At 41.8% G+C, this 15,409-nt stretch overlaps 1 protein-coding gene across 1 annotated transcript in view; it reads right to left on the bottom strand.

Moving 5' to 3' along the window:
• The window catches only part of LOC126416974 (odorant receptor Or2-like), a 130,589-nt gene extending 117,428 nt beyond the window's left edge, over positions 1-13,161 (bottom strand). The window contains exon 1 of the mRNA XM_050084856.1: positions 13,129-13,161. Coding sequence (XP_049940813.1) covers positions 13,129-13,161 — 33 coding nt within the window. The remainder of the gene's footprint in view (positions 1-13,128) is intronic.
• Positions 13,162-15,409: the final 2,248 nt, after the last annotated feature.

The raw sequence follows: 15,409 nt of genomic DNA, 5'->3' as shown, positions 1-15,409 counted from the left end.
GTTGTGTGCAGTTAGTGCAACAAGAGTTGTTGGACTTATCCTTTTCCACGAAAGAATACGTTGTGACAGGTATGCAAACAATATACTGCATCCTTTTTCTCGAGAACTAACACCTAAAGAGAAGATGAACGGTTATTTCAGGCAGAAAAATGCAAGACCACACATCGCTGATGCATCTATGACAGCAATATTCCACGTTCTCCAGAGCTAAATCCGTGTGATTTTATCTTTGGGGGCTGTTAAAAGACAAGGTGTATGCAGTCAATCCCCACACGCTCGAGGGGTTGGAAGACAGTGTTCGGCTAGTCAGCTCCCAGATTTCGGAAACGGATATTCGTCGAGTGTTTGCTAATGTGTTCAGGAGATGTCAGGCTGCTCTTATCACAGAGGGACATCACTCTGAGCACCTACTGTTATCCAAGTTAAGCTTAAGTTAGCCACATTGCAACGTTGTTCATGCGTAACTCAGGGAGAGGTTGCAGCCTACTACGGTAGATTAGTGTCCGAGAGCAGGGCGCGCCGGCGGCCGGAGGTCTCGCTGCGCCACCCGCGGACCCCTGCCTGGCGTCTTTCGTGAGACACTCTGTACATACTCTAAATTGCACCTATTATATTCTGGAAGTATTCTTTTCTAAAACGTCCCATAATTTAACTCCATTAACTTTATCAAAAGCTTTCTCATAGTCAATAAAGTCTATGTATGTGGAATGTCCATATTTTCTGTATTTTTCAATAAATTGGCAGACTAGAGAATCGTTGTATAAGCAAGATCTTCCGATCCGAAGCCCATTATGTTCTTCAGTAAGAAATGGCTTCTTCTAGAGTAGCCCTCACTCAGGGACGAGAGAGGCTGTTTGTTTCCTAAAATTGGTGCTAACCAACGTCGCGCTTGAGGTACTGATAAGTCACGGTACAGCACTATGTTGGAACTTGGTATTTGGATGCATCTAAGGTGTAAGCCTGACGATGTTTTCAGGACATGTCTCCAGCTCGCTATCTCCTTCCTGGCAACGCAAGTGCTCCGAAGTAAAGGTCATCTGCAATGGCGTCAATGAGATATAGTGCATCTGCTCACCGTCAATCTACATCTGTATTAAGTTGTGCACGTAAGTCCATTTGGCGTACCTAGAGCAGTGATGCCTAGTCTGGCTTCTGATGCAAGGAGAACACAAGTGGCTTATGGTCTGTGACAAGCGTAAAATCTCTACTTTGAGCATGCGCCTAAATTTTTCGATTCATGAGTAAGTCACATAGAGCTCGCGGTTGTATATTGACCAACTCGGTTGCTTCAAAAATGGTTCAAATGGCTCTGAGCACTATGCAACTTAACTTCTGAGGTCATCAGTCGTCTAGAACGTAGAACTAATTAAACCTAACTAACCTAAGGACATCACACACATCCATGCCCGAGGCAGGGTTTGAACCTGCGACCGTAGCGTTCGCTCGGTTCCAGACTGCAGCGCCTAGAACCGCACGGCCACTCCGGCCGGCTCGGTTGCTTCAGTCTACACATATACTTCATAGATGTTTGAGGCTTGAAATGACCTCTGAAACTATTTGATTAAAGCACCTACGCCTGGGTTTCAAGCAGACTCCCCCATTTTAATTGGTGCTGTTGGAAAGCGTGTTCGGAGCTGTTCGAGATTAGGAGGAGTATCAAGTGGACTGAGGATTGAATTGTAATTTGGACTCAGAAGGGAGGCGTGCTGTGTAATCCGTGCAGTTGTGCAAGGCTATTGTGCCAGGGCGGTGTAGTATTCAGCGCATCTGCTTAGTGAGCAGGAGACCCGTGTTCGAATCCCGGCATTGGTACAAATTTTGCTGGCCGCAGTGGCCGAGCGGTTCTAGGCGTTTCAGTCCGGAACCGCGCGACTGCTACGGTCCCAGGTTCGAATCCTGCCTCAGGCATGGATGTGTGTGATGTCCTTACTTAGGTTTAAGTAGTTCTAAGTTCTAGGGGACTGATGACCTCAGATGTTTAGTCCCATAGTGCTCAGAGCCATTTGAACCATTTTTTGGTACAAATTTTCATTCGTCGCTTTAGTCTGTACAGGATCATTATTAATGTGACAACCTGCTAAAAGCCTTTTTCAGCGTGGACCACAGGGAGACGCGCAGGAAGAGGGTCAATGAAGCTCTAGACGGTAGCGACAGTGATGTGGAGGCATATCGACTCCAATGACGTAGCCAACTGCGCTAGTTTTCTCGTTTGAGAATCCATGGCACGAACAGCCCGATCGAGGTGGTCCCACAGATTCTCGATTGGGCTCAAATCTGAGGAGTTTGGTGGCCAGAAAAAATGGTACACTCATCGTGCAGCTCTTCGAAGCACGCAAACATACTGCAAGCTCCGTCTTGCTGGTAGATGCCATGAAGTGGAGGAAAACCACACTGCATGTAGTGGTGGACGTAGTCCCCGAGGAGAGATGCGTACTTGTGTTGATGTATTGTGCCTTCCAGAATGCCGCGATCACCCAGAGACTGTCACGAAAGCATTCCCCAAACCATAACACTCCTTCCTACAGCTTTTATGTTGGATTTCAGACGTTTCACGCCATACACGCCAACAGTCATGTCTGATGGGGCATAAAACGTGATTCATCTGATAAAGCCTGCCGGCCGAAGTGGCCGTGCGGTTCTAGGCGCTGCAGTCTGGAACCGCGAGACCACTACGGTCGCAGGTTCGAATCCTGCCTCGGACATGAATGTGTGTGATGTCCTTAGGTTAGTTAGGTTTAAGTAGTTCTAAGTTCTAGGAGACTAATGCTCAGAGCCATTTTTTTTTTATAAAGCCGCCTATCGTCAATCAGTGGGCGTCCAGTTGCGGAATCAACGTGCCAATTCCAGTCTTCATTGCCAATGAACAGCAGTCAGTATGGGTGCATAAACCACGCACCTGCTGCAGAGTCCCATACGACCAACATTCGCTGAACAGTTGTTAAGGAGACGTTGTTGGTAGCCACTTGATTCATATGGGAGGTCAGTTGTTAAATAGCGCACGTCTGTTCGCCTGTACACAACACCGCAGCCTTTGTTCAGTCCTGTCATCCATGGCCCATGGTGCATCGCAGTTGCCTTGGCGCCTGTTTTGGATAGTGCAATTTTGCCATGCACGGTATGCTTTAACCAAGGCGGCATGTGAGCAGTTTAGAAACTTCACTGCTGCGAAAATGTTTCCACGCCAAGCGCAAAAGCAAATGATCACGCTCTTTTGGGCGTCTCATAAATCGCTCCGTTTCCGCATTACGGCGATAATAAACAAAGTAAGAGCCTACGGAATATCAGACCAGCTGTGTGGCTGGATTCAACAGGTTTTAGCAAACAGAACACAGCACGTTGTTCTCAATGGAGAGACTGGAGAGACGTCTATAGACGTTAAAGTAACCTCTGGCGTGCCACAGGGGAGTGTTATGGGACCGTTGCATTTCGCAATATGTATATAAATGACCTAGTAGAGAGTGCTGGGAGTTCCATGCCGCTTTTCGCGGATGATGCTGTAGTGTACAGAGAAGTTGTAGCATTATAAAATTGCAGAGAAATGCAGGAAGATCTGCAGCGGATAGGCACTTGGTGCAAGGAGTGCCAACTGACCCTTAACATAGACAAATGTAATGTATTGCGAATACATAGAAAGAAGGATCCTTTACTCTATGATTATATGATAGCAGAACAAACACTGGTAGCAGTTACTTCTGTAAAATATCTGGGAGTATGCGTACGGAACGATTTGAAGTGGAATGATCATATAAAATTAATTGTTGGTAAGGCGTGTGTCAGGTTGAGATTCATTGGGAGAGTCCTTAGAAAATGTAGTCCATCAACAAAGGAGGTGGCTTACAAAACTCTCGTTCGACCTATACTTGAGTATTGCTCATCAGTGTGGGATCCGTACCAGATCGGTTTGACGGAGAAGGTAGAGAAGATCCAAAGAAGAGCGGCGCGTTTCGTCACAGGGTTATTTGGTAAGCGTGATAGCGTTACGGAGATGTTTAGCAAACTCAAGTGGCAGACTCTGCAAGAGAGGCGCTCTGCATCGCGGTGTAGCTTGCTCGCCAGGTTTCGAGAGGGTGCGTTTCTGGATGAGGTATCGAATATATTGCTTCCCCCTACTTATACCTCCCGAGGAGACCACGAATGTAAAACTAGAGAGATTCGAGCGCGCACGGAGGCTTTCCGGCAGTCGTTCTTCCCGCGAACCATACACGACTGGAACAGGAAAGGGAGGTAATGATAGTGGCACGTAAAGTGCCCTCCGCCACACACCGTTGGGTGGCTTGCGGAGAATAAATGTAGATGCAGATAGATGTAGATGTAGACGACTGCACTGTTTTCCGCGTCCCTCGACTCACCTTGTATGCCCTCCCCTACTAGTGTTGCCACCTGCCATCTGTGGGTGGTTATTGCATGTTGACGTCGATTGCAGATGGTGGTCACATCAATGTGAGTGGAATGTCTACCTCTTAATGGGTAGATCATAACAGCATTTTATATTTATAAATTTGGTTAATAATTACGTGAAATACCGAAAATCTAATTTTTGTTTACCTTGATAACCGTTAGATAGGCAACCCGCAACTGGTCTAGTGTGACCGTTCTGGCACTGACTGAGTACCACAGATATCCTTTCTGCCAGCAGTAAGAGTCCAGAAAAGTAAGCAGGGAAGCTTCTGTGAAGTTTGGAAAGAAGGGTGGGGAGAACGTAGAATTGAAGCTGTGATGAGCGCTGGACAGAGCAGTTGGGGGTGAGGAGAGGCAATCGTGTATCGAGTCTGAATAACTCAACTGGAGAGAGCACTGTTCGTGAAAGGCGAGTCTAGATTCCAGTACGACGCAGCACGATGTTTCTGCTGCTACAGTAAGTTTTCATTCGCTCGTTTCAAAATATTACAGAGACGATTCAGAAATGGTACTGAGTTCATTAAATAGTTTGAATTACCACATACTCAAATAATTATCCATGACCAAAATTTTGGAATCGTGCCTACTTGTATTTAGCTCAGCGAATTTCTGTTACCGTTTTTCTAAGCATTCTCAAAGTTGTAAATCTTCCAGATTGAAATGTTTTCAGAGTACCACTGACGCCGAACTTGGTGTATTATATCTAATTATAACAAAATGACTGTCAATGAGCAGAATGCTTACTTGGCAGGCTTAATTAATTTCAATAGTATATCGTAAAGGAGACCTAGGCAACCAGAAAATGAAGGTAAATTTCGTGACAACAGTTATTCATGTCAAGTAAGAGTGAAGAGGGAGAATTCTGTCACTTAAGTAAATGTTTGTTCTAAAGCCTTTACATCTTTCCATGGAATATCTAAAAAAATAGAAGTAATACAGCGTTATCTGAAAAAAGTGTGAGTCCTAAGGATGGTGAACGAAGCCATTACAGATTGAAACCCTTTAAGAAAGTGTATCTCCCACCATATATAAATATCAGTAAGATGTACGAATTATTTAAGAAATCATACCCTACTCCATTTTTGTCGTATGAACAATATAGACTTGCTCTCAATAAAGAATTTAACGTCGGTTTCGGGTACCCATTTTTTTTTGTCATCAGTCTACTGACTGGTTTGATTCGGCCCGCCACGAATTCCTTTCCTGTGCTAACCTCTTCATCTCAGAGTAGCACTTGCAACCTACGTCCACAATTATTTGCTTGACGTATTCCAATCTCTGTCTTCCTCTACAGTTTTTGCCCTCTACAGCTCCCTCTAGTACCATGGAAGTCATTCCCTCATGTCTTAGTAGCTGTCCTATCATCCTGTCCCTTCTCCTTATCAGTGTTATCCACATATTCCTTTCCTCTCTGATTCTGCGTAGAACCTCCTCATTCCTTACCTTATCAGTCCACCTAATTTCCAACAGTCGTCTATAGCACCACATCTCAAATGCTTCGATTCTCTTCTGTTCCGGTTTTCCCACAGTCCATGTTTCACTACCATACAATGCTGTACTCCAGACGTACATCCTCAGAAATTTCTTCCTCAAACTAAGGCCCGTATTTGATATTAGTAGACTTCTCTTGGCCAGAAATGCCTTTTTTGCCATAGCGAGTCTGCTTTTGATGTCCTCCTTGCTCCGTCCGTCATTGGTTATTTTACTGCCTAGGTAGCAGAATTCTTTAACTTCATTGACTTCGTGACCATCAATCCTGATATTAAGTTTCTCGCTGTTCTCATTTCTACTACTTCTCATTACCTTCGTCTTTCTCCGATTTACTCTCAAACCATACATTAAACTTCATTCCGTTCAACAGATCATTTAATTCTTATTCACTTCCACTCAGGATAGCAATGTCATCAGCGAATCGTATCATTGATATCCTTTCACCTTGTATTTTAATTCCACTCCTGAACCTTTCTTTTACTTCCATCATTGCTTCCTCGATGTACAGATTGAAGAGTAGGGGAGAAAGGCTACAGCCTTGTCTTACAGCCTTCTTAATACGAGCACTTCGTTCTTGATCGTCCACTCTTATTATTCCCTCTTGGTTGTTGTACATATTGTATATGACGCGTCTCTCCCTATAGCTTACCCCTACTTTTTTCAGAATCTCGAACAGCTTGGACCATTTTATATCGTCGAACGCTTTTTCCAGGTCGACAAATCCTATGAAAGTGTCTTGATTTTTATTTAGCCTTGCTTCCATTATTAGCTTATTAGCCGTAACGTCAGAATTGCCTCTCTCGTCCCTTTACTTTTCCTAAGGCCAAACTGATCGTCACCTAGCGCATTCTCAATTTTCTTTTCCATTCTTCTGTATATTATTCTTGTAAGCAGCTTCGATGCATGCGCTGTTAACCTGACTGTGCGATAATTCTCGCACTTGTCAGCTCTTGCCGTCTTCGGAATTGTGTGGATGATGCTTTTCTGAAAGTCAGATGGTATGTCGCCAGACTCATATATTCTACACACCAACGTGAATAGTCGTTTTGTTGCCACTTCCCCCAATGATTTTAGAAATTCTGATATAATGTTATCTATCCCTTCTGCCCTATTAGACCGTAAGTCCTCCAAAGCTCTTTTAAATTCTGATTCTAATACTGGATCCCCTATCTCCTGTTTCTTCTTCTATCACATCAGACAAATCTTCACCCTCGTAGAGGCTTTCAGTGTATTCCTTCCACCTATCTGCTCTCTCCTCTGCATTTAACAGTGGAATTCCCGTTGCACTCTTAATGTTACCACCGTTGCTTTTAATGTCACCAAAGGTTGTTTTGACTTTCCTGCATGCTGAGTCTGTCCTTCCGACAATCGTATCTTTTTCGATGTCTTCACATTTTTCCTGCAGCCATTTCGTCTTAGCTTCCCTGCACTTCCTATTTATTTCATTCCTCAGCGACTTGTATTTCTGTATTCCTGATTTTCCCGGAACATGTTTGTACTTCCTCCTTTCATCAATCAACTGAAGTATTTCTTCTGTTACCCATGGTTTCTTCGTAGCTACCTTCTTTGTACCTATGTTTTCCTTCCCAACTTCTGTGATGGCCCTTTTTAGAGATGTCCATTCCTCTTCAACTGTACTGCCTACTGCGCTATTCCTTATTGCTGTATCCATAGCGTTAGAGAACTTCAAACGTATCTCGTCATTCCTTAGTACTTCCGTATCCCACTTCTTTGCGTATTGATTCTTCCTGACTAATGTCTTGAACTTCAGCCTACTCTTCATCACTACTATATTGTGATCTGAGTCTATATCTGCTCCTGGGTACGCCTTCCAATCCAGTATCTGATTTCGGAATCTCTGTCTGACCATAACGTAATTTAATTGAAATCTTCCCGTATCTCCCGGCCTTTTCCTAGTATACCTCCTCCTCTTGTGATTCTTGAGCAGGGTATTCGCTATTACTAGCTGAAACTTGTTACAGAACTCAATTAGTCTTTCTCCTCTTTCATTCCTTGTCCCAAGCCCATATTCTCCTGTAACCTTTTCTTCTACTCCTTCCCCTACAACTGCATTCCAGTCGCCCATGACTATTAGATTTTCGTCCCCCTTTACATACTGCATTACCCTTTCAATATCCTCATACACTTTCTCTATCTGTTCATCTTCAGCTTGCGACGTCGGCATGTATACCTGAACTATCGTTGTCGGTGTTGGTCTGCTGTCGATTCTGATTAGAACAACCCGGTCACTGAACTGTTCACAGTAACACACCCTCTACCCTACCTTCCTATTCATAACGAATCCTACACCTGTTATACCATTTTCTGCTGCTGTTGATATTACCCGATACTCTTCTGACCAGAAATCCTTGTCTTCCTTCCACTTCACTTCACTGACCCCTACTATATCTATATTGAGCCTTTGCATTTCCCTTTCGAGATTTTCTAGTTTCCCTACCACGTTCAAGCTTCTGACATTCCACGCCCCGACTCGTAGAACGTTATCCTTTCGTTGATTATTCAATCTTTTTCTCATGGTAACCTCCCCCTTGGCAGTCCCCTCCCAGAGACCCGAATGGGGGACTATTCCGGGCCGGCCGAAGTGGCCGTGCGGTTAAAGGCGCTGCAGTCTGGAACCGCAAGACCGCTACGGTCGCAGGTTCGAATCCTGCCTCGGGCATGGATGTTTGTGATGTCCTTAGGTTAGTTAGGTTTAACTAGTTCTACGTTCTAGGGGACTAATGACCTCAGCAGTTGAGTCCCATAGTGCTCAGAGCCATTTGAACCATTTGACTATTCCGGAATCTTTTGCCAATGGAGAGATCATCATGACACTTCTTCAATTACAGGCCACATGTCCTGTGGATACACGTTACGTGTCATTAATGCAGTGGTTTCCATTGCCTTCTGCATCCTCATGTCGTTGATCATTGCTGATTCTTCCGCCTTTAGGGGCAATTTCCCACCCCTAGGACAAGAGAGTGCCCTGAACCTCTATCCGCTCCTCCGCCCTCTTTGACAAGGCCGTTGGCAGAATGAGGCTGACTTCTTATGCCGGAAGTCTTCGGCCGCCAATGCTGATTATTTATCAAAATTTAGGCAGTGGCGGGGATCGAACACGTTTTGATTATGAATCAAAGACGCTACCCCTAGACCACGAGTCTGTTTCGGGTACCCTATAATGGACATTTGTAGTTACTATGATAGGCATGCTGCCGAAGTTCGAGATGTTGAACGTGCTTCAAAATCATATTCGGAAAATAGCTCGGAAAGGGCGAGTGCAGGAAAATAAAGATAGAAAAAGCAATCAACTGTCAACGGTGAAAAAACTTCATTTATTAAAATCTGACATGTTTTATATTGGTAAAAGAAGTTCCAAAGCAAATAGGAGAGCATCAAAAGAATGTGAAAGTATTACTATGGATTTCCAGAAGAACTTACCTATCCCTAACATCACAACTAACGACGAGCACTACAAGAGACAATTAAGGTTGTGAATGTTTAATATTCATATATTGTCAACCGATGAATCATATTTCTTCGTGTATGACGAAACAGTAGCCTACAAAGGGTCCAAAGACGTCTCTTTGTTTTATTTTGTGAAGACAATTTTTGATCCCTCTGTTAGAAAATTAGATGCATTTCCAGACTCTTGCGGGGGGCAGAACAAGTATTGGACTATTTTCCGCCTGCTGCATTACATAGTTCATCACGTCAAGAAACTTGAGTACGTGAAAATGACTTCTCCAATCCGTGGCCACTAGTATCTCGAACGTGATCGTAACATGGCCAGTATAAAAAAAGGAGGGGGGGGGGGGGGGGGGAGGTTGAAATGCCGAAAGACTGGATAGAGGAAATAGTGCAAGAGCAAAACCCTCACCTCTTTCATGTTGTCGAAGTAGACAGGGAGTTTGTAAGAGGTTGGTCTACACACCTCGATCGGTTATATTTCAAGAAATGCCCATTTCCTTCTAGACCAATTAGAGAATTAGTGGCTGCAAAAGAGCACCCCCGATTCTTTTTTTTTTTTTTTTTTTTTTTTATTGTTCTGTGGGACCACATTTAGGAGAAGTCTCCATGGTCATGGAACGAGTCAATACATGAAATTATAACACGATTTTGTAGAAACAGATAAAATGAAATATAAGAAACATATTGAGGCGACAAGTCGTTAGTTTAAATAAAGAAAATCAAGAATGTAACACTGGAATTTGCTTAATTTTTTAGCTCTTCCAGGAGCTCCTCGACAGAATAGAAGGAGTGAGCCATGAGGAAACTCTTCAGTTTAGACTTAAAAGTGTTTGGGCTACTGCTAAGATTTTTGAGTTCTTGTGGTAGCTTATTGAAAATGGATGCAGCAGAATACTACACTCCTTTCTGCACAAGAGTCAAGGAAGTGCATTCCACATGCAGATTTGATTTCTGCCTAGTATTAACTGAGTGAAAGCTGCTAACTCTTGGGAATAAGCTAATATTGCTAACAACAAACGACATTAAAGAAAATATATACTGTGAGGGCAATGTCAAAATTCCCAGACTATTGAATAGGGGTCGACAAGAGGTTTTCGAACTTACACCATACATAGCTCGAACAGCCCGTTTTTGAGCCAAAAATACCCTTTTTGAATCAGAAGAATTACCCCAAAAAATAATACCATATGACATAAGCATATGAAAATATGCGAAGTATACGACTTTTCGTGTTGAAATGTCACTTATTTCAGATACTGTTCTAATGGTAAATAAAGCGGCATTTAGTTTCTGAACAAGATCCTGAACATGGGCTTTCCACAACAGTTTACTATCTATCTGTACGCCTAGGAACTTGAACTGCTCCGTCTCGCTTATAACATGCCGATTCTGTCTGATTAAAATGTCAGTTCTTGTTGAATTGTGGGTTAGAAACTGTAAAAACTGAGTCTTACTGTGATTTAGCATCAAATTATTTTCCACAAGCCACGAACTTATATCATGAACTACATTATTTGATAATATTTCAATATTACACACAAGATCCTTCACTACCAAGGTGGTGTCATAAGCAAACAGAAATATTTTTGAATCACCTGTAGTACCAGAAGGCATATCATTTACATAAATAAGAAACAGCAGTGGCCCCAGCACCGACCCTTGGTGAATGCCCCATTTAACAGTGCCCCATTGGGACTGAACATCATTACCACTCTCAATATTGCGGAGGATTACCTTCTGCTTTCTGTTCTTAAAGTAGGAGGCGAACCAATTGTAAGCTACTCCCCTTACTCCATAATGTTCCAACTTCTGCAGTAATATTTTGTGGTCAACACAGTCAAAAGCCTTCGTTAAATCAAAGAAAACACCTAACGTTCGCAACCTTTTATTTAATCCGTCCAAAACCTCACAGAGAAAAGAGACTATAGCATTTTCAGTTGTTACGCCATTTCTAAAACCAAACTGTACATTTGACAGCAAATTATGTGAATTTAAATGCTGCAGTAACCTTGTATATACAACCCTCTCGATAACTTTAGCAAACACCGATGGCATAGAAATAGGTCTATAATTGTCAACATTATCCCTGTCTCCCTTTTTATAAAGTGGCTTCACTACCGAGTACTTTAATCGGTCAGGAAACCGACCACTCCTAAAGGAAAAGTTACAGATATAGCTAAGTACTGAGCTAACATACGTGGAACAATACTTCAGTATTCTGCTAGATACCCCGTCATATCCATGAGAGTTCTTGGTCTTTAGTGATTTAATTATTAACTAAATCTCCCTCTTGTCAGTATCATGGAGGAGCATTTCAGGTAACAGTCTCGGAACACTTTTTTCTAAGAGCGCTATATGATTCCCTGTTGGGACTAGGTTTCTATTTAGTTCACCTGCTATATTCAGAAAGTGATTATTAAGTACTGTACATATTTGCGACTTATCAGTAACACGGACATCCCCACTACGCACTGATTCTATATTCTCGACCTGTCTCTGCAGACCAGCCACTTCCTTTACGATTGACCATATGGTTTTAATTTTATCCTGAGACTTAGCTATTCTATCTGCATACCACATACTTTTTTGCCTTCCTAATAACTTTTTAAGCACCTTACAATACTGTTTGTAATGGGCTGCTGCATTTAGATTTTGACTGTTTCTAACGTTTTGATATAATTGCCACTTTGTTCTACAAGATATTCTTATCCCTTTAGTCAGCCACCCAGGCTGCCTGTTTGTGCTAGTACCCTGTTTTGAACGTTCTAACGGAAAGTAACTTTCAAAGAGCACGAGAAAAGTCTTGAGGAAAGCGTTATATTTATCGTCTACTGTAACAGCACTATAAACATCTTGCCACTCTTGTTCCTTGATAAGATTTACAAAAGTCTGTACAGCAACTGGATCAGCTTTCCTAAAAAGTTGGTAACTATATTTAACATGTGTTGCAGCACAAAAATCTATTAGACTTAAAATTTGTGCATCATGATCTGAAAGGCCATTCACCTTTTTGCTAACAGAATGCCCTTCTAATAATGACGAATGAACAAAAATATTGTCTATGGTTGTTCTACTGTTCCCTTGCACTCTCGTTGGAAAGAATACGGTTTGCATAAGATTATATGAATTAAGGAGGTCTACCAGCATCCTTTTCCTTGCACAATCACTTATACAATTAATATTGAAGTCACCACATATAACTAATTTTTTGTATTTCCTATAAAGTGAACCAAGAACCTCCTCTAGCTTTAGCAAAAATGTTGTGAAATCGGAGTCTGGAGATCTATAAATAACAACAGTAAGAAGTTTAGCTCCACTAAATTTAACCACACCTGCACAACATTCAAACACCTTTTCAGTGCAGTACTTTGAAACATCACCACACCGCAAAGAGCTCCTAGAAAAGCTGCCAGCCAACCTGTATCCTGGTAAAGGAAGCCTCTGAATTATCTCCTTATTTAAGAAGTGTTCAGATATACCAATAATTTCAGAGTCAACATCTATAAGCAGTTCACTAACTTTATCTCTAATACCTTGTATATTTTGATGAAATATACTAATTCCCTCATTAATCGGATACCCAAGCTTTGTAAAAAGTGGTTTCTTTGTTAGAGAGACTTCCCTTAAGCAGGAATACCTATCAGCTGACTTCAATCTAAAAAAGGTACAGCTCTAACACCCACAACTACCGGAATTTTCCCATGAGTGATCCCACCACCCCCACCTATCCTGTCACCTATAAGTTTTGCCAGCCTCCCCTTCCCATACCTGTTGGACTACAGAAGTACATTCCATGGCCATTGGGATCGCCATGTTATCAACAAGCCACTTACGGTTCCAACAGAACAACATCAGCCTCAAGGAGAGTTCTTTCTACCTGACTGTGCATATAAGGGTGAGTGTTTTTTGTTTCATCCTTATTTCTATCATCATTTTTTATTGCATTATTTACTTAAAACAGTTTTTATTTTAAATTTTGTAAACAACTACACCTGCATTTACTTTTTAAAAAACCTACAAAAACGTGTTTTTGTTGTAGGTACACAACCTTTTATCCATGACAAGTATGTAGATCTACAACAGTTAAAGATGTTTTGCGGAGAAGAAGGTAGGCAGCTTTTCTCCCAGCTTCCAAAACTGGAAAAAGGACAAAAGCATAACAAGAAACTGTGTCATCAAGATGAAACTTTTTCCAAAACCAATAAGTACAAGTGCTAAGAAGCAGTCCCAGTGCGGAAATGAATAAACAATGAATGAACATTGTTTACAAAGAAACTGTTCGGCCTACGAAGTTTTGTTCTGTTTATAAAGAATTAATTCTAGTCTATAATTTTCTAACTTCTAACTTATGACTTTTATGTATTTGTATGGAGTGTAGCCATGTATGGAAGTGAAACATGGACGATAACCAGTTTGGACAATAAGAGAATAGAAGCCTTCGAAATGTGGTGCTACAGAAGAATGCTGAAGATTAAGGTGGGTAGATCACGTAACTAATGAGGAGGTATTGAATAGGATTGGGGAGAAGAGAAGTTTGTGGCACAACTTGACTAGAAGAAGGGATCGGTTGGTAGGACATGTTTTGAGGCATCAAGGGATCGCAAATTTAGCGTTGGAGGGCAGCGTGGAGGGTAAAAATCGTAGAGGGAGACCAAGAGATCAATACACTAAGCAGATTCAGAAGGATGTAGGTTGCAGTAGGTACTGGGAGATGAAGAAGCTTGCACAGGATAGAGTAGCATGGAGAGCTGCATCAAACCAGTCTCAGGACTGAAGACCACAACAACAACAACAACAACATGACTTTTATGTCTTTTTGGTAACTAATAAATTTTTGCACATTCATTTGTTACATTTTTAATGAGATATTAAATAATACTAGTAGCTAGTTCTAATTGTACTAGGTTTAACAAAGTTAACGAATTAGCTAGATTTACTGACATTCCCCCTTTTATAATGGCTTACCCCCTTTTTCCCAACAAAAAATTGAAGTTATTCGATATAATATTTTCTTTAGGTTGTTACAGTACGTTTAAACAAGAACCTACAAAATGGTTCAAATGGCTCTGAGCACTATGGGACTTAACAGCTATGGTCATCAGTCCCCTAGAACTTAGAACTACTTAAACCTAACTAACCTAAGGACATCACACAACACTCAGTCATCACGAGGCAGAGAAAATCCCTGACCCCGCCGGGAATCGAACCCGGGCGCGGGAAGCGAGAACGCTACCGTAAACAAGAACCTTGTAGAGGTTATCTAACGACTATAAGTAATATTAAAAGAAAAGAAAAAAATTCCTTGAGGTCTATGTTTATGTGCTGCTCCATGACTCTGCTGTCAATATCTTTATTCTTTGCTTTTGTGTAACTTCTGTGGGTTTTTTTCAGTAAATGTGTTTTTTCGTATCCAGGGTGTAATTATAAAGTTAATAAAATGTCTTCTTGACTTTAAAATAAAATTTTTATCAGGTTATGGGCCCAGTACACGTATAAAGGCAAACAACATAGTTTAATTAAAACAATATTTGAAATGAGCCTATGTCTGTAAAGAAACATGATTGCTAGCGGCGATTAAAAGGTCAGATTTGATAAGCTTGAAGGACCTGAGGACTGGGCCAAATGGAAATGGCATATTTCTATGGTGCTGCGTTCACATGGACTAGAAGACATTATTAACGGTACGCGTGAACGTGTAGAGTTGCCGCAAGATGCGACAAGTACCCAAAAAGAAGCGTATGTGGAATGGCACAAGGACGACGCAAAGGCAGCAAGTCTTATAGCAAGTGCGCTAAGTAAACCTGTTGCAGAACTCGTCTTAACGTGCAAGAATGCTAAAGAAATCTGGGACAAATTACGCGCCCGATTTGAACGTAGCAGTACTCAGCGTTTGAATATGTTGATTGAAACATTTTTCCGTGTTAAACGTGATGAAACGGAAGATATTAGTGCACATGTGGCCAACCTGCGAAAGTTATTTGTGGACCTGAACGATGAATTAGCAAAACATGAAGAAATACACAGAAGAAATTCTGCAAAGATTTCGAAT

The sequence above is a fragment of the Schistocerca serialis genome, chromosome 8 (genome assembly GCF_023864345.2).
Source record: "Schistocerca serialis cubense isolate TAMUIC-IGC-003099 chromosome 8, iqSchSeri2.2, whole genome shotgun sequence".
Classification (NCBI taxonomy): Eukaryota; Metazoa; Arthropoda; class Insecta; order Orthoptera; family Acrididae; genus Schistocerca; species Schistocerca serialis.
Note: the sequence above shows the minus strand (reverse complement) of the source record. Positions and strands in the feature narration are given on the sequence as shown.